The following is a 19,702-nucleotide window of genomic DNA, read 5'->3' on the forward strand; positions in this document are numbered from 1 at the left end:
TATGTTCTGAACTGGATGAGTTTCAGTTTTGCTGTTTTCATGTCTCCCTTAGAAACCCCCAGATGAGTTTCTTTTGGGCAGCTCAGCTGATTGACATAATAATGGAATCGTTATCAGTGTGGCAATAAGAGGTGTGCTGTGCCTTCAGATTGGAAACCTGGTCCTTAGGGAACTGAACTGCTTCATTAGAAAATGCTTCTTACACGAAGAGCCTTGGTTATAGTGAGAGGCTGTGGGAAATAGTCCAGAAAATGTGAAGGTTGGGTTACTATAGGCCAGTTCTCTGTAAGAATAAATACTTGATTTGAGCCTGTGAAATGCTGGATTAAGTGTCATCTTAAAGGTAGCATGGATAAACCTCAGAACAATGATTGTGTTCATTCATGTACATCTGGATTTATTTATGTATTTGAAAAGCATTTGATTTTGGGTTTACACCTGGCTTTATTTTTAGTAAGAGAAGGAAATAAAACGTATTTGGAAGCTCTGTTATCTAAAAGAGAAAAGGTACAATGAAACAAAAGCTTAAAGTGCATTTGGATTAATTTATGAAGTTACGAAATCCTAAATTTTTTGAGCAGTGGGTTGTTCCCAGGCATTTCAGCATATTGACTCAGTGATTAATGATCCAGCAATGCATTAAGTTGCAACTGTTGGTTTTTCCCTAGTTGCACTCTACTTGTTGAGCAGGAGTGGAAGAGACATTTATATGTAGATAATTAAATATATTTAAATTGAGGTTATTAAATTACTGTAACCTGCAGTGAAGTTTAAAACCGAAGCCAAAGTAATTTATTTTTATTTACTCTTAGATTCATAGAAATTCAAGTACAATTGTCCACAGCTTTTAATCTAAATCTCTTAATAAACTGATTGTTTCTGTTGTCTGGAACATGAGAATAGGAACTCCTATTTGAATCTAGGAGACCCATTTCACCTGAATTAAAATTCCCTGCTGGGAACACAATCATGCTGGCAGTATACTCGCTTAAAACCAATTCAGAAGAGTTCTCGTTTCAGACTGAATTCAAGAAAAATGGTAAGAACTCTTCTTATCCAAATACTTTTGGCCATTACAGGTGACCTTTTGTAACAAACACTTTGTATGAAAACCTCACTGTTTTCCAGTAGTGATTTGTACATCAGATGCAGAGGTGACAGGGAAGAGGCCATCCCTGTTCTATCCTTTACTTGTTTTATTTAAGGCTACATTTGTGCAGTTCCTCCAAACAAGGGAGGGGAAAGGAAGCAGGGGAAAAAAACCAAGTCAAAATAAAATAGTCCCCAGACTAATTCAGACTTATGCCTTTATCTGTGGTGTGAATCTAATTTAGATCAAATGAGATTAAGCTAATATGTTTACTTGTGCTAATGTAAAGAGGAGATTTCATTCAAATATCTGTTGCTTCCCTGTGGGCTGCTACCAGAAATTTGCCATTAAGCTATTATCATACATACTGGGACTTGTAATGGGTTCTGTTGCTTGGTACCATGTGAGGACCAGGAGTAAGGTAGCAAGAACACCAGTGCCAAGAACATAACAAAAAAGCTATGGCTGCCTTTGCTGCCGCTGTTCTTGAAATTTTCAGGAAAAAAACAACCCACACGCTGATTTCTAGGACAGGCAATGCTCACCTGCACAGGTTCTTCCTCTGTTATGTCGAATGAACTCTAGGAAAGTTTTTCTAGAGAGTTTTGGGACCTGACCTAAGCTGAAATAAAATACAGAAGAGGGTCCTGAGTTGCAGGATTGCCTGAAAATGAGCCTTTTATCTGCTTAGGCCAGCTCAGACACACATAATGCTAGCCTAGCAGGTCAGTGGCTTACTGGTGCAGACATCCACCTTAGGTATAAGGTAATTCCTATCTCTGTGTGTAAACCAAGAGAACTTTCCTTGGTACTTGCAGATGCTTTCTAAACACTTTTCCTTATTTGCTCCTTAACCTGGTATCCCTTGTTGCTTACATGATTTTACAACTTTTAGATCTGCTTTGTATTTTTGTAAATGATAAGGAATGAACTGAAAATGTAAAGCTCTGTATAGGTATTTACTTCTCAGTAGCCATGGTACTAACTGTTATACAATAGAAATCTTCACTCCCATCCTCCAAGAAAGATACCTACCTCAAGATCTTAAAAATTAGTAATTGAAAAGCAGTAGATGAAGAAATGACCTTATAAAGCATCATTTATGTTGGTGTTCTCCTTTTTCTGTACATCTCCATAAAATTCCTGTTTTCTGTTCTATAAATAGTATTTCCTAAATATGATCCCCCAAAATTACATTTTAAATCACTTTGAATGCTTAATCTCTGGCATTACACTTACTGCCCTTTCTCTTTGTTAGGAAATCTTTTTCTTCTTGAGAAATTCTCTATTTCAAGTCATTTGCATATTTCATACTAATCTTTTCATATATCTGCTGGTTTTTCTTTTCCACCCAGAAATCCTCACTTGTGATGCTGTTTCTTCCTGATTTATTATTCACCAATCAGTTCTTTAATGATCTGATTTTAATGATATTTCTTTTCACAGTTCTAGCTGGAAATATGCATTGAAGTTATAGTGAGTCAGGTGAGTCAGAAGCTAAAGTGGTTGTCAGAATTATGTAGACGTTATATACTCTATTTTCCAACCAATTTAATGAAGTATTAACTGATACTTGTGTCTAATTTTTCCAACTAGTTTCTACCATTTTCAGGTGCTGCGTTGTCCTATCCTTGCACAGTGTTTCCTGTAGTGACTGTTAAAACTGGACCTGTGCTTCTGTCATATTGATGATACTAACTTACCTCTTAGATAAATTAGGAAGTATTAGTGGTGCTTATGTCTATCCTTCTTATTGTTCAGCATTTATCTATTTACCTGCTTGCTCCTATGCTTGACAAAAGGAAACAGTGAGTTGGCAGAAATTTTGCTTCTGCCTCTAATATTTTGAATCTTTTTGAGAGTTGAGCTTTTAAGGAGTCATGTTGATGTGGCTCCATGAGCAAGCTATGTACAGTGTGTGCCTAAGCTCTCTTAACAGCAGTTAAAAGTCAGTTCAGATCCATGGCTCTGTGGAGCTGTTCCTAACTTACATGGGGTACCAGTGTGGAAAGATCAACCTTGCTGATGCCTTCTCTGCTTGTTTATTTCCTAATTGTGTGATATAGGATAAACTAGGTAGGTGCTTACACTATACACTAAAAAAACTGAAAAATAGAAGTATGATGTAGGTGTTTGTTAGAGCTGTGGTTCACTGGAATTTGAGCTTCTGCATTCAGTGAAAATTCTAAAAAAGTACAGTGAAATACCTATTCCTTGAATACCACCTATACTGCCACCTGACTGATTGATAGGCATTTTCTTCCGCCACAGCCCTAAGTTGCCACACATTTGAGTAAATAAAATGAAGTAGTAGTAAAAGCAGGCAAGGAGTCATAGAGCAGAACCAGACAGTCTTAATGATGTTGATTTACCCTGGTTCTTATTAGGAGTAGTTACCTTGGGCATGTCTAATATTAATGTCACTATGCTGCTTTAATCATCTGGAGCCATGTACAGGATATCCCTGTAAAACGTCGCTCTGTACTGTTTAAACCCATTTGTGTGTAATGGCCCTAAGTCTCAATAGTTAGAGGAAGTGTCTTAAATAAAAGAATTGGAGGTTTTTGACATTTTCACTTCTCATTGGTATGTATGTATCTTCATACTTTCATGCCTTGTAGAGTGAAAATCTCTAACTTTCCATTAAATGGGCAGTCCCAAATGGGCTTTCAGAAATTTGAATGCTATAGGTTAGGGATTTCTCTTTTGTCATCCCACTCACTCTCATTTCCACAAGACCATTCAGTCTGACAGCTTAGCTGACATAACCAGTAATATGACACAGAGATTTAACCCTTTGCTATCTGGGAAATTTGGTAAACAAAATACTTCTGAAACTATAGTTCTGTCTTGCGCTTGAGCATTGCTATTCAGTCCTGAGTGCTCCAGGAGTTGTTAGCTGGGTATGTGTATCCTTTCCATGGAAATGGGCAAAGGAGGGAAAGATGCAGCATAATTCCTCAAATGTGTTGGCTGGTATAGTCATATACAGATACCTGGAAACTGTAATTCTGAGTCCCCAAACCAAAATTTACTTTAAAAAGATAGATCCTTTTATAAAATAGTGGGAGGGTTCTTATCTGGTTTCTGTTGTCCAAGCCATTCTGGTGGTCATATTTTCATATTCTCCAGCTTATTTTACTTGACAATGGGAAAAAATTGCTAAGTTGAGGAAGTTTTTCATATATCCAGTTGTTTCCAGGAGGCTGAGCCTTTAGACAAATGCCAAGTATTATCCATAATTAATTTGTAAGAGCTGACAGTATTATCTGTTTGTCAAATTGCTGTATCTTCTGAGTTAAAGAAAAATACTTCAGATGAAACAGTGGCTTGCCCAGTGTCCAGCTAATGAGTATTGCGAACTGCTATCAATAAACTTACATAAAAGCACTGAAGTAAATTAGGTCTTGTGAATTTTAGCTATCATGGGGGGCTTTCAGACCTTCACTGTCTGTGATCTCCAGGCATGGATACTGCCAGCAGTGTTACTAGTAGTAAAATGGCAGGAGTCTGCAGTGATGCATGGTCAAAATTAATGACTGTGTGAAGAGAAGTAGTGCTGACCCATGGTGTACACACTTAGGATACAGTCTGCATCACATTTTTGCTGGTTTTGTACGGATAGTGAGTTACCAGAGTCAGCCTTGATCCAACTGAGGCAATTGAACTCTGTATCATGGCACTGGCAGTGCAAGGTATGCTGGTGTATATGAGAGTCCCCTAATTTTTCTCCAGCCTGGTAAACACCAGTTATGCTCTTAGCAGTATTAAACAGATTCCCTCCTTGGTCCCTCCTCAATTAAAGCCTTGGTGCATGGTTGACTCCCAGTGGGCCTGACTGACAACACAGCTGTTCCTCCATCTCAGGCCTTTGTGCTTTAGTTTGCTTCTGCGTATTTTTATACTTTGGAAGAAGAACATTTTATATATTCTCTTTCATATTAAACAAATTTTTCATCTTTTTGACCTTCAGAGAGAAATCACCACTCATTTCAGTAGTGTTTGTTAATGTATTTATATGTATTAAGAGCTGCAAAAGTTCTTATTGGAACAATTGTTTTTGAAGATAGATAAAAGTTTTGAAGGTAACCTGTGGAAAGTAACCTGTAGCAGGCAGCTGGAAAATAGTGCTAATGAGAAACAGAAGAAAAGCTGTGTGAAAATTGTGTTGTAAATGTTTACTGCATGTCATACTCCAGTGCTTCTTCCAACTGCAAGCAATCAGTTTACTGATGTGTCTCTTTGGTTATCATGTCATTCTACCTGGATGATAAGCCTCTTGACCTTTTAGCTTAGAAATAGTCTTTATTTTAAAGTTTTCGTGGAACTCTATCAAGTTTATTAAAACTTGGGATATTGCTGCAGAAGCATAGGTTTAATGACCTTGAACAGCATCATGCCTGTGTCTTCCGTAACCATGATCTCCCCAGCTGCTGTGGCACCTTTCCTCAAAGAACAAAAGTACTCTCTGGGACTTTTTGAACCACAGATTGGAGAGGGGGAAAACACTTAAGGTCAGACTAGTTCAGTCACGCTGCGCAGACATCTGCATAGGACAGCGGTGAGAGCTAAAGTATTGGTATCTTTTAAACTGTCAGTTTCAGTCTTACGAAGCCAATTTCAGGCCTGCACCAAAGTTATTTCCTATCTATGGAAAAGATCAGTCAAGCTTGTGTTTTCATTTTCGTAACACCCCATCACTACTGCTACCACCACCACCACCACCACCTGGAGAGCCTGCTCACATTTTGGATCTTCAGTACTGACATATAACTTCTGGCCCACACTGTTAAAATCTTAAGACTGGCACAGCTACATTTAGTTCACAAATGTTCCTGTCTAATAGCTAGCTTTTTACATTGTTTCTAAAGTGAAAAATGGCAAGAGAAACTCCATTATGTCCTTAAGTCTTTGTATACAGCTGCTACAATAATAGTAGCAAAGCAGGAGTGTCAATGTAATGGAGACGACTGGATGCATTTCCAGTGGCAGATGGTAGACTCCTGAAGCTGTGACTTCAGCTGGGACAGTTATTCCATTTACAGTCAGTCGTTCTGACAGGCAAAGTTTCACTACTGAAGCCTGTAAGTAAAACCTCATAGCTTTTCATTTTTATGTAACTTGCTTCCTCAAGAATCTAATGATGACATATATGTAATACTTGGTGCAATGGAGCAATGTATAGTGATTGGTAAGAAAACGCTGTTGAAGATGTGCAGTGTAGGCATAAAGAATTTAAGGATGAGGACAAAGTTGACATGTTAAAATGCAAAGGAAACACTTCCTGCTCTTTCAGGTTTTACATGTTTCTTTTCCTACTTTTGTATAATCACAGATAGACAGGACCACCTAGCTCCTCTCTTTGGTGTGAAGGGTTGATACTGATAACCCTTTTTAATACTTCACAAATCTCCAGGTTTTGGTACAAAACAGTATGTTCTCAGGAGATGTCTGGATAAAATAAAATCTGTATAACCTGCCCCATGTGTATTGTCAGGATCTTGGTATTTGTTCATTGTTACAAGAAGGAAGATGAGTAAGGAGAGATAAAAGTATACAATGGTATCAGCTGTGTAGGAAAAAAACATCTCAGAGAGGATCAGAAGAAATGTCGTTGCAGTTTTACATGACTCAAAAAAGGAGGACATTCAGAAAGTTCAAATTCATGAAAGGGAACATTTTACTGCCAGTCCACAATTAAAATAGAAAACCTAAGTTGTAATTAAAATAGAAAAAGTAAGCTGCTAGGACTGGACTAGAGTTACGTGTGAATTGGAGATTTCCCAGTTGCTGTCCTAGCAGAATGCTGCTTTGGATTTCAGATTCACCCTTTCTCTTCCATTTTTATTCCAACTTTGTGATTGCTGGGCCAACATCAAAGGGTCTGCTTGCATGTTTAAATCAGCATTACATTTTTTGTAAGTGATTGGGAAAGAAAATGGTATTGTAGCTGATTAACAAAACTTTTAGATTGAGAAACTTGACTGGCACTGCAGTGATTTACAAAATTCAACTTCCAAAAATGCCATTATGCAACTGAAGCGTATTTGTTTGTCCATGTACTTCTTGAATTGTTGTAAGAGTCAGAAAAAAATTGTCTTTTCTCTTTTGCAATTTAGACTATAAAATTCAGCAGTTCCCCAACTGTCCATATCTTTAATCATAATTTCCAGAGTTCTTGGCATTGTTCATTTAACAACATTTTAACTATTGTCAATACCCATTTTTCCTTCTTTTATGCATGGTTGAACTTTATTCATTTAAAGGTCATGATGATGAAAATATTACCATTCAAAAGCAGAGACATTCAAAAAGTGTGAGCAAGAATGGTCACACTAAAAGGTTTGTCAGATATAAGGTCTGGCGGAGTGGCTGAGATCTTTTAGAAGTGACAATCCATTCTGAAAAGCCAGACTCCTCCACCTGATGATCCCACTCCTGCCTTCCCATCCTTCATATCACACACTTCAATTCTGTGTTTCAGCTGTGTATATGTCTCTTCTGTCTCCACACGCATCCCACCTTGATTCTGTTAATTCTTCCAGGAAACACAGCTTCATTGCCCATCAGATCACTCTTGTGCCTTTTGGGAATAAGACAGAGCAGGATATGACTGTAATTAGATTACATATTAGAAAATGCCTATTTCAAAACCTTTTTTTCTTATATGACTCTCTGCTGGGAAGGATAGGGACCTATCCCTCCCTATCTGCACAGGAGAAATTCGTAACAGTCTTCCCAAACCTGAAGTTAATTTACATGATTTTGGTTTGTGTTGGGCTGTTCTCTGAGCTGGTCAGTAGAATAAAAAACAGGGATGGCTCTTCAAGCTTGTTTGAAATTGGAAACTTTACCTACATTTTATAATAGAGCAGAATGTAATGTCAGAGACTGCAAACATATTACTTCTACATTCAGAATTGTTTCAGAAATTATCTTGAGCTGGTTATACCTTCAGTCAGAAACAAGTAGAGTTGTAATTAAAGGTATCTCCATTACTGGCATAATAGCCAGGGTACCATGAATACAGGAAAACACAAATTGTGCTATTTCTTCTGTATCTGACCTGAATATATTTACAGTTACTCTGCTTTTTTATTCCCACTACCCAGGATTCAGGAGGGCTCATCAGCTTGGGCGCAGTCCATGGGGTATCATTGTAGTCAGTTTTGACCTGGAAGTAATGTGTGTATATCCACCCAGTTTTGCACTTGAGCCAAGTCCTCCGGGCACTGGGAACACTGGACTGTGCAGGAGCACCAGGTGTCTTGGTACACACATGGTACCAGTCAATTTGGACCTGGCTGCAAAAGCATCTTCAGCCTCTGAATACAAACTTACTCTGCAAGCAGAGAAGCTATATTTAGTTATCACCACATCTGAGCAAACTGAGGCTACTGTACGGTCCTCAATCTATATTAAATCAACTTGGGAATCTGCTTCTGTGGTTTAGTTTTCCTCCTCAATCAATAATCTGCCTTTGATTAATAGAGCTGACTGTGAAGTCAAGAGTGAAAATTGACATCTAAAAATGGACTGCAAATTTTAATGGCTTGTGATAGGGAGTGAAGACATATCTCTAGTGAATGCGTCAAGAGAGGATAAGTCAATTCTAGGCGTGGAGTCAATGTAGACAGGTTAAAACATGTTAAACATTGTGTGATTGCTGTCATTGATGCGTGAAGTGCTGTCGCTGGTAAAGTTTTGCATGGTGATGTGTTTCATCAATCTAAATAGTCCTACTGTAACACAGGATACAAGTATTCCCGACAATATTGTTTCTGCAGTATTGCAGATATCCCCAGTGTTGTAAGGGATAATTCCCAAGTGTTAGCTGTGGCTGTCTCAAGAGCAGAAAGTCAAGCAGGCTGATTAATCTTACTGACTGTTACTTACTCATCCATCACTGCTTTCCCTTCTAAGTAGCTACCCCCTTGCTAGTCAAGGGCAGATTATCTGTAGGGGGATCAAGAAATGTGTTTGCTGCCCCTGCATTTAAGTAAAGAGGACTTTGAGATTAATTTATACTGTGTCATCAGTAGTAATGTAGAGAATATAAGAAGCATTTGTATTTGGTGCTGTGGTAATTGTATTGAATCTGCTTTGGTGAAATTACCAGGGCCAGTGAGAAAGTCCAGCCTTTTTTGCAAGCAGCACACTTGCCTTCCCTGGGTAACTGGCCGTGCTGTGGGAAAAACTTTCACCTTCCCATCATGTCTCTCTCTGCTGTGTGTGAGGCTAAAATACACAGGGGCTTTTTTAGCTTCTTTTCTTGGTCTACAGTATGGAAAAGGGGAACCAAAAATGGTGAAAGTCTTAAGTTAAATAAATGTGGTGATGGTGGGAATTGATTCATAGAATCATAGAATCTCCTGAGTTAGGAAGGACCCAGAAGGGTCATCAAAGTCCAACTCCAGGCCCTGCACAGAACAGCCCCAAGAATCACACCATGAGCCTGAGAGCCTTGTCCAAATGCTTCTGGAACTCTGTCAGGCTTGGTGCTGTGACCCCTTCCCTGGGGAGCATGTTCCAGTGCTCAGTCACCCTCTGAGTGAAGAACCTTTTTCTAATATCTAACCTAAACCTCCCCTGACACAACTTTAGGCCATTCCCTCAGGTCCTGTCACTGAATAGAGAGAGGAGATCAGTGCCTGCCCCTCTGCTTCCCCTCATAAGGAAGTTGTTGACTGCTACAAGGTCTCTCCTCAGTCTCCTCTTCTCCAGGCTGAACAGACCAAGTGACCTCAGTCACTCCTTTTATGGCTTCCCCTCTAGGACCTTCACTATATTTGTTGCCCTCCTGTGGACACTAATAGCTCTATATGTTTCTTATGTCATGGTGCCCAAAACTGCACACAGGAAGGACGCTCACGCAGTGCAGGCTAAACCAGGACAATTACTTCCTTCATCCAGCTCCAATTGCTTGCTGACCTTCGGAGAGAATGCCCATGCTCACCCCACCTAACACAGTGTACTTAGAGCAGCTCTAAGTGGTCAGTGCTGGCGTTTCCTCTGCAGCTTCACACCTGCAGTGTTGGGTGGGAGGCAGTGCTAACAAGTGAAAATAACAATAATAGAGCAGTTTGTTGCTGTTATTTGTAGATAATGTGATTGTAGGTGTATTTTGCTTTTAAATGGCACTTAGTGAAACCAGATGTTTAGACAGCGTCAAACATGATTTATTAATAAAAAATGTGATTCAAATATTTTTGGGGTGATTACTTCTTCGTGCTATACGTGTATGCAGCTGACTCACCTTTTGCTGAGTCACTGAATGGTATTTGCCTCCCAGCAACAGTGTTTAGGGATTTCCCATCTAACAAGTGGGAAACTACTGGTACTATCTAAGGAGAAAGGCTATCCTGCTACAAGCTAACCTTTGAAACTGCATACACATGGCACAGCATGATCGAGTGATCACAAAGGATGACTGGCAGTGAAGCCTTAGGAAATCTGTATCCTGCTTTGCTCATACTTCCGTGTATGAGGTAAAGTAATTAATCTATCTTCCTCGTGCTCCATTATGCACTTGTGTAAAATGGAGATGTCATTATGCATTCACTTCATGAGGCTATTGTGAAATTTAAAAAATAATTGATCTTGCAGTGTGACAAGGATTCCCTGCCATCCCAGTTTAACTCCTGTGTTTGATCCCCTTTAGATTGTGCAGAATTGTGAATGTTGGTCAGTGCAAAACTACTTCAGGAATTTGTATAAAAAAGCTCCCTTCTCATGGGAAACTGTTAATATTTATTCTTACCTAAAAAGTAATTCTTCCAAGGTATAACTGATTTTTAAAATGTAAAACTAGCAGTTATAGCATTTTCAGTTGCTTTATTTATTTTCAAAGCTCAGGCTTTTTACATGATAGTTCAACATCAGCATGATCATGTGGAATATATATTCTCTGTCTTACTGCTCTGCCTCCCCATCTGTTTTCACTTCAGCTCCTCTGATCTGCCCTGGTGTTTGAGTGTGGCTGTGATTGTGCTGTGATGGCTCAACAAATAGATTGTATCAGAACAATAGAAATAAAAAAGACACATAGTGATATGAGAGCTGGAGCTTGGTGGTAGAGGGAAAATTCCATTAAATGGCATTGCTGCAGAAATGAAAAAGAACTTGTTTACTTGTAGGAAATAGCTCCTATCTCTGGGAGTGTCCCACATAAAGCTAAATTGTATACCCTCAGCTGAAGTGTGCTACAACTGTGCTAGATTTTCACTGATTCGCAGCAGAACCACATGGCTACACCCTGGCTTCATCAGAGTCATTTGGTGAAGTGCAACACGAAATTGTTTAGATTGAAGTAAAATGTTAAGGAGATTGAGAAATATCTAATTAAAAACAGACTGGGACAGCAAAGAAATAATTGAAAGAGAACTCCTTGTGAGAAGAACACATTGGCTATGAGTTTCTTGAGGAAGGCTCTAGTGATCTTTGCAGATGATCAAAATGTCTGTGTAGTTCAGAAAGAAACATGTATCCTCCTGATGTACCCTGTTGGAAGAAAAGAAAGTATGACTGACTGCAGTGGTAGTTATTTATGTGATCCAGTAGTAGTTCTAGTGCTTTGTGGTATGGCCAGTGATTTGTGCAGGACAGCACTGAGTCACAACTTCTGGCTACTCTGCCTCAGCCACATCTTGCCATATGAATTGAAGCAGCCAGTTAACCATGCTTATTTTCCCTTCTGTGTCAAATGGCATCTTCTAATTCCTGTTTTCAGAGAAAATGTGGGTTTATATGTTCTGCCATCCAAATTTGAAAGACACTCATTTATAAAAGGTCTGCCTTCCACTAATGTTGTAATCCTCATTTTCAAGAAAATCGATAGCGTAGGGAATTTGTGTTGTATATTTTTAAGTGCTTGTACAGATTGCCTTATGAACAGGTTGTCCAATTGAGCTTCTGATGTTTGCTGTCTAAATTATCTAGGAACATTCAAAAGGTGCATCTACATAGAGCTTACTGCACATAGTATATTTGCATTGTGTAGTGGCACATAATAATGTTTATATAACTTCTGGAAATACTAGATTAATAAAATACCTGTGTCTTTTAAAATGAGAGATCATTATTGCTGGGGGTTTTGTTAACAGTAATATGTTCAGTTAGTTTCCTCTATGACTAAACAAGTGTTACTCTGTGTCTCATGTCTTCCTTTCTTGAGAAGCAGCCAGGCGTGGGAGTAAACACACGTAGAAAACCCCCATGTAAGTTCTGTGACCCCCTGTAGACCACCCCTCTTAAGTACCCAAGCCTAAAATGAGATGAAATGCTCTTTAGTAAAGTTGTGTCAGGCAAGTGGGTGTGCAGGACAAAACTATTTTTTGATCTTATGAAAACAAAAATAATTTCTATCTTCTGTGTTTTAGTTGTGTAAGTAAGGTTAATCTCTGTGGTAAGTGCAGAAGGGACAGTGTGTTGTTACGCAAGCAGGAGTTTCAAAGTTTGTTGATGTTGAGTCCCTTTCATTTTGTTATGAATTAAGCCTAGTTTGAGTTTTTCCATGGTAAAACTGCAGCTAATTTATACCAACCTCTCAGTGTTTCCCCAGAAGCACTTCACACTAGAGAGCCTCATATGCTATTAATATGTAGGATAAGAAAGTCCACATGATTAACAGGTGCAAAGTGCCACTAGTTATAACCTGCAGAAAGAAGGACTTAAGGGAGCTGGATCTAAGACAGTCAGGTGTTTTATAAACTTGGGAATGACCCCCACTGACCAATCTGCTTCTGGAAATCCAGTTGTCATTTTGTTGAAACCTAAGTGTAATTCAAAGTGTTTCCATGTTTTTATTGGGGGTAAACTCTAGCAGTTTAAACACTGGCAAATCTTTATTGACTTTCAATACCAGCAGTGCAGTTATGTTCCTGACCCTCCTTTCACTCATAGTCTGTTTTTAGGACTTTTTTTTTGTGTTGTGCCATCAGGATGATCTTGATGTCAAGATTTTTTATTTTTGACTGTGTGGAGTCAGTTTCTGAAGCATTCTTTGAAAACACTTTGAACTTTGTTTTTTCCACATGAGTTCTGCTAACCTTCCCTTAATATATCAAAACATTAGGCAAAAAGAAGTATTTTCATTTGGAAATTGTTAGGGGTTGCTTAAGTTACTCATGGTTGATATAATAGAATCATAGAATTTTAGGGGTTGGAATGGACCTTATAGATCATCTAGCCCCAACCCTCCCTGCCATGGGCAGGGACACCTCCCCACTCGATCAGGTTGCTTAAGGCCTCATCCAGCCTGGCTTTGAACACTACCAGGGTTGGGGCATCTACTACCTCCCTGGGCAACCTGTGCCAGTGTCTCACTTCTTCGCTGTTGACTTCTGTACGTGAAAATGTATGTGGATGCAGTAGGTAAATTCCTAACTTTTATTAGCTTTAATGAACCCAGCTTAACCAACTTAATTCTCCTTTGGTATTTGTATCCCAATTATTTGCAAGGGTCAGTGCATGAGAACCAGAAAATAAAAAGTGACTGTAAACAAGTAAAATCGATGAGGCAGTTTTTACTGCCCAGGTGAGATATTCCAAAAAGAAATGTCAATATTGAAAAACTGAATTTTTAATAACCTCCTAATCTAATAATCAAATAAATTATGTGACATAGATGAGAAGATATGTTACTACATATTATGCTTACTGTGAAAGCCTTCCAGTAACATACAAATGGTGGCTTTTGTTTATATCTGCCAATTCTGTGTTCCATGAGGAATTCTGAAACTTATCTCCAAAGATACAGGGCACACAAAGAGAATGCTGGTTTTATTTTGGCCTGCTGTTTTATGGGCAGAAATTACTGTGTGTGGTCTTCTCCTGCTCACATCATGCCTGTTTGTTTTAACCGAGGAAAAGTAGATTGTATGCACACATAGCCAATATTCAGTGTGACCTCCTGGAGGCAGGAAGTCAGTTCCCATAGTTAGGCTCTTGTACATTGTGTTAGCACTGAGACTCTATGTCACTATGAAAACAGAGCCTTCAGACCCTCAGAGTCAATGCTGGCAACAGCAGCTTAGAGGTCAGCAGTTAAAATTAATGTGGAAAATCTTCTGGCCTCCTCTCCCAGATCCTCAGGTCCAAATTCATGGCATACTTAATTTGAGCCACGTGCAGGTCGTTTGTTGTGAAGGGCAGTCCCACAGTTCCTGTCCTCACCACCACCAGCGATGTGTTCCCGTCAGTCATTGCCTTTGACTTGAGTCTCTCTGTTGAGTTGCTGCAAGCTCAACCCTACGAAGAAAAAAAAGTCTTTTCTTGGGTCAGTGGGCTCGTGGGTAGTTGGGGCATTGTTAGATCTGACACAAGAGAAGTCATGAGGATGTGCAGCTTGAGAGAGGATTGAGTGGAACCACCACTTTCCCCTGGTACTTGCAGGTACATCAAACTAAATGCATTGTGAAATTGTGCACAAGAGTTAGAAGAACAATTCTTTATAGCCCCTGAAGCAAAAGCTAATGATCTCAAATAATGATAAGGATCACAAATAGGAGGAAAGGAGGGGAAAGGGCAAGAGAGGCAATTTGAGGTATTGCAGGGAGAAAAGGGAAGAGGGAAGTAGCTAGAAAAGCAGGAAGAGAGATTAAAGAAAAATCGGGAGATTGTACGTTGACAAATAGCGTCAGCAAATGCAGGTACAAATTTGGAAACACCTTTCTCTGGTGGCTGAGCATACTGTCCTTGCCCTTCAAGCATGATGGATGTTTCAGTCTCAAAAAACCCCTGAAATGCCCTTGCTTTGTGAGCAGTCCACTGTAATAACCTGGATTCTGAAAGCCAGAACGTTTGCCCTCCATGAGCCATGTCCAAGCAGAGCAGGGAGGGAAAGCTCCAGCAGGAGTGCCAGTCCTGAGGAGCATTTACAGCGGAGCAGGCACAGCCCTAAGAGGCCGGTGAGAAGGCCCTAGTGGTGACTTTACCACCTCAGGATGTTGGTTCACAAGTGGGTGGCAGGACTGGCTGTGATTTTCCCGGATCCACGGCTTGCCCCAGGAATATCTACACATCTGTTTTTATTTAAGCTGCATTTGCTGTTATAAAACAAGACATGTAGAAATATTTGCAAGGGAAATATTTTTAAACACTTCTCTCCATTATATGTATATGATGGCAAAGAGCTGGGAAAGGTTTATAATAGCAATGTATTTTCTGTGTGGTTGAGAGCAGCTTCCTACAATGGACTGGTTTGTTGTTTCTTTTTTGCTTTGTCATTAGGGACTTGATTTCATTATCTCCTTCATCCGTATTGCAGTTAAGAACTGTAGGAAATGAGGGTGCTCTGGAAATCCCACTAGCTGAGACATACATGTGGAAGTGTTCCTTGTCAGTCTGTTTTTACAGCTGAGAAAACCTTTGGGTTTGCTTTGTTTTCTGCAGCTATTTGATGCTGTCAACTGCCTGGCGAAAGAGAACGTCCGGCTGCTTGTGCTGGGCCGCAAACATATGCTGATTAACTCTTTGAATTGGAAAAGAGAGATTATGAAGGAGATGCAGAGTAAGGCAGACTTCTTCTTTGCTGAAAATATGTAAGTTGAAGAAAATTGTATCATGGAGATCAACACCTGATTTATGTGCATTTTGCTGTAGTTTTTAGTGCTGTTACTGGTATCTCTAGCTCTGTGTGTGTGAAAGAGAAATATGTCCCTTGCTATACTTGCTTCAAAAAACCATATATATTAAAACTTGCATTATTGAAGAATTTTATCACTTAAACTCATATTGACAGGTACATGGTTCATTAGGATTTATGGCTGTTACAAACACTGCCAAGAGCACAGTGGCCTGAACTTAGAGAATTTCTGATAGCATCAGTGTGCAGTTGTGGTCTGCTGCTGTTTGGGGGTGTACTGATGAGTTTTAGCAATTCTTTTCCACATAGCACTATGTTAAACTCTGCGGCAAAAGGTTGTGTTATCAGATTGTGATAAGAGGGGAGAATGCTCTGTATAGCATGCAATTAATTTTTATTGTACTGTAGCTTTTGGTGCCCCATGGTATTATTTTAACAGGGAACTAGAGTAGTGATGGGAATTTTCAGTGTTGCTGACTGGATCAGCATTTGAATCATTTCCTGCAGCCTCTTACTGCCTTGTGGATGACGTCTGTCCTTTCCATTTGTTTTGTTAAGCTCTGAAGATGATGCCTTCTTGTTATATGCCACTCTGCGATCGGGCAAGCATTGCAAGTTTGTTACTAGAGATTTCCTCCGGGATCACAAGGCTTGTCTTTCCGACAGTCTGACGCGGCATCTGTTCCGCAAGTGGCAGCGTGGACACCAGATAGCGTTTGCCCCTTCTGCAGAAGGAAAGCGTGTAAATTTTCTGGTAAGTTTTCTGCTTCAATCCGAAAACACTCAGAGCATATTCATTGAAGATATGCTATTTCAAACTCTGGAAGCCAAAACAGTCTTGTTGGAGTCTAAGAAATGGATTTGTCCCAATCAGCTCAAAACTCTCCATGTATACTGAAAATTCCCTGTGTTCACAAAGCATGCCACAAACAGGAAAACTCCCAGAAAGCCAAGGAATGCTGCCTGAACGATTGAAATGTAAATGTAAACACAACTTTGTGGATACAAATCTCTCCATTGCTATAAAATCTAAGTGACAATGTTTTCGTTTTTAAACTTTGAAATAACTTATTCTCCACTGTATCAATACTACAAAGTACTATGCTTCTAATTGTACAACAAAATTTCTTTCATCTTTATTTCTAAAAAGCAGGAAAATACAGATATTTCAGTATTCACTGTAATATTAACCTAACATATGTATAAAGTTTCATGAGAGAAAGCCCAGAACAGTCAGGTTTATAGTCAGTATTGCAGTCTTCCAAGCATAATACCAAGTTACAACAGAGCACTACTGTTATTGTCTAGAAGACATGGATCCTTGTGAGCCATGGACAGTACATTAACAGGAATGCAGCTGTTCTAAGATTTTTCTAGGGAAAAATCCATCATGTGACATTCTATGTGCAGCTTGTTTTACTGATCTGTCTGCATTGCTATTGCCTACTTAAAGCAACAGTGCACCTATGCAGACTAATTTTCTTCCTTCTCTGGTTAAAACTGTAAAATAGGATTCATAATTACAGAAACAGAGGCTTGTAAGAATGCGAGCCTTTTGTTCCATGTTTCCATATACCCATTTATTTTTGGGGAACCAAATAATGAATGTGGGATTACCTGAGTAACATCGTTTTGGCTACACCTTCTTTCTTTCTTTGGTACAGAGGGGCTAGTAATTTTCACATCTTAGTTCCCATACAAGTGATTCGGATGACTGATATTGCCAGTCATAGCTGTGCTCTAGGTTATTCTGGAAGCTGCCGTGGCAAAGTGGGCTTCCAAGGCTATACTTACAGAGTGATGGTGTGTTCTGAGAACCATAACTGCCAACCAATTATGTTTCTTTATATTTGTACTATATATGTTGATTTAGTATTGTTTATTCTATTTGTTTGACTAGATGCTTCTGAAAATGTTAGTGACAAACCCTCTTCTTACCTCTCCTTGGGACAGAGCAAGTTAGTTCTGTAAAGAGATACACTGGAAGAATGAATAAAAGATGCTATTAATGTCATTAAATCCTATCAGTTCAAGCCTATAAACTCCACATCCTGAGTTAATTCCCATATGATTTAATTTAACAGAAAACCAAATGTTATTTCTAGAAATAGAGTGTATTATGCTCAAATCATTATAATCTGGTGCTGATTGAAGACAGAATTTTAGCCATTTATAATGATTCCTAATTTGCTTGGTGTAAGGAAATAAAATAAGAGTTGTTAAAAGAGATGAAACTATGGAGATTTCGAAGGTAAGTGTTGGAAGTGACAGCTACCTGTGATTGGTATTGTAGTAATACATTGTATGAAACCTAAAGCCTGTTTTTCTCTCTCTGCCCACAGCCTGCTTCCCGCTACGACTGTGTGGTGCAGACTACAGGTGACACGTGGCATATCCCCTACAAAGATGTTTTTGAGGAAAAGTACTCGTACCAAATACCAAGAAAATGGCTCTGCATTCAGCAGAAATGCTGAACTATGTCGTTGCACACACTGAAGCTGCTGCTTTTTTTTTTTCAATCATTGTTGCTGATTCAGAGAACTCAGTAATACAATTGATATGTGAGGCCTGATACTAAAGAAAATTCAGTGACTGCATTTCACCAAAATCATTCCTGCAGTAAATCTGTTAACTGGTCCAGTGGGGACAAATTAGATTCATTATTTCCATCTTTACAGGAAATTTCTGTGATTTGAATTAAAACTTGATTTTTCCTCTTGGAATTTCAGTTTGGGTTTTTTTTATCTTTTTTTTTTTATCAAGCTTTTCATCTATACTGAAATTCATAATCTCTCTACCTCAAATAAATTAAGCAGGACTTGCAAAGTACCTTTACAATTTGTGGGGCTGACCTTGCAGCAGTGTTGCACAATGTCTGCCTCGAATGAATGAAGCTAAGGGGGACAAATGATATGTTTACCATTTGCCAGATGCACATAGACCTAATACTTCCTCACACTAATTAGGATTCATTTGATCACGTGGAATGCAAGAGATTTGTTGTAGCAACATATATTAATATTTTGTTTGGAAGAATAAAGAAACAGCCAGTGGAATATTTTGTGGCTCTTTCACACTCTTAAACTTGCTGTTTCTGACAGCATTTCACGTCACTCTAATAGTTTGTGTATGAAAATGCACAAATTTTTTAAACAGAAATTGGTAACTAGAAATTTTTAAAGACAATAATAGACAAAACTGATTTTTATACAGACATTTCTATAAAATGTATCCCCAGTTATAAAGCAAGAGAAGTAGTATAAATTATAGGGAAAATGTTCTAAGTTATTATTTGTAAGTGTGTATATGGTAAAGGTGTTTCTTTATTCCACTTATAACTTTAATGAAAACACTTCTCCCCCCAAAACATATAAATCCCACATAAATCTCAGGTGAAATGTGGTTTTGTCACATTTGTCTTATACACTGAAAAATCCTCTGTTTGAAACTGAGATGAACCATGCAGATTTTTTTGTACAGTACTTGCAGCTCTGAGCTCTTGCAGTGCCACATGACAAGCTCCCTCAGTACTCTTAGCATTCGAACATGTTCCCCGCTATTTTTTTCCATGACAGGAAGCAATCCTGACACTTGTTCTACTTCTGGTATCAGTTTTAAACCAGCAGGTGTGATTTGCATACAGTCATGTGCTTCAGGTACTGTGCAGAAAGTGCAGAGAAGCTGAGTGCCTCTTAAGTAACGTAGAACCTTGGGTTAAGTTCATTGTATTGTTGGTAGCATTCTTCACGGGCCCTTTTCTAACAGAACATGACAGCTCCCATGGAGTCCACCAGGGAAAGCAGAGAGATTGGATCTAGTTCTCTCATTTCTCAATAATTTAATTTGTCAGAAGATTGTGTTTGCAATTCTGCAAGTTGGAGAACTGGCACATCTCCTTGATGCGTCTCTTCCTTTTCAGGATTGCTTAGTGAGCTGCTGTTGCTGTGTATGGGGCTCCCTTACCTGTGTATGAAGTTCTGCAGCAGCATAAGCTGGTGTCAGTCAGTGCAGTTACAGTCCTCGTTTGG

At 39.0% G+C, this 19,702-nt stretch overlaps 1 protein-coding gene across 1 annotated transcript in view; it reads left to right on the forward strand.

The window, feature by feature from the left end:
• The window catches only part of KIAA0391 (KIAA0391 ortholog), a gene marked incomplete at its 5' end in the record, with an annotated part of 41,250 nt that extends 23,102 nt beyond the window's left edge, over positions 1-18,148 (forward strand). Inside the window, 3 exons of the mRNA XM_009078132.1 lie at positions 15,482-15,630; positions 16,233-16,428; positions 18,017-18,148. Of these exons, the coding sequence (XP_009076380.1) occupies positions 15,482-15,630; positions 16,233-16,428; positions 18,017-18,148 (477 nt within the window). The remainder of the gene's footprint in view (positions 1-15,481; positions 15,631-16,232; positions 16,429-18,016) is intronic.
• Positions 18,149-19,702: the final 1,554 nt, after the last annotated feature.

Source organism: Acanthisitta chloris, unplaced genomic scaffold, assembly GCF_000695815.1.
Source record: "Acanthisitta chloris isolate BGI_N310 unplaced genomic scaffold, ASM69581v1 scaffold32327, whole genome shotgun sequence".
In the NCBI taxonomy this organism is placed as follows: Eukaryota; Metazoa; Chordata; class Aves; order Passeriformes; family Acanthisittidae; genus Acanthisitta; species Acanthisitta chloris.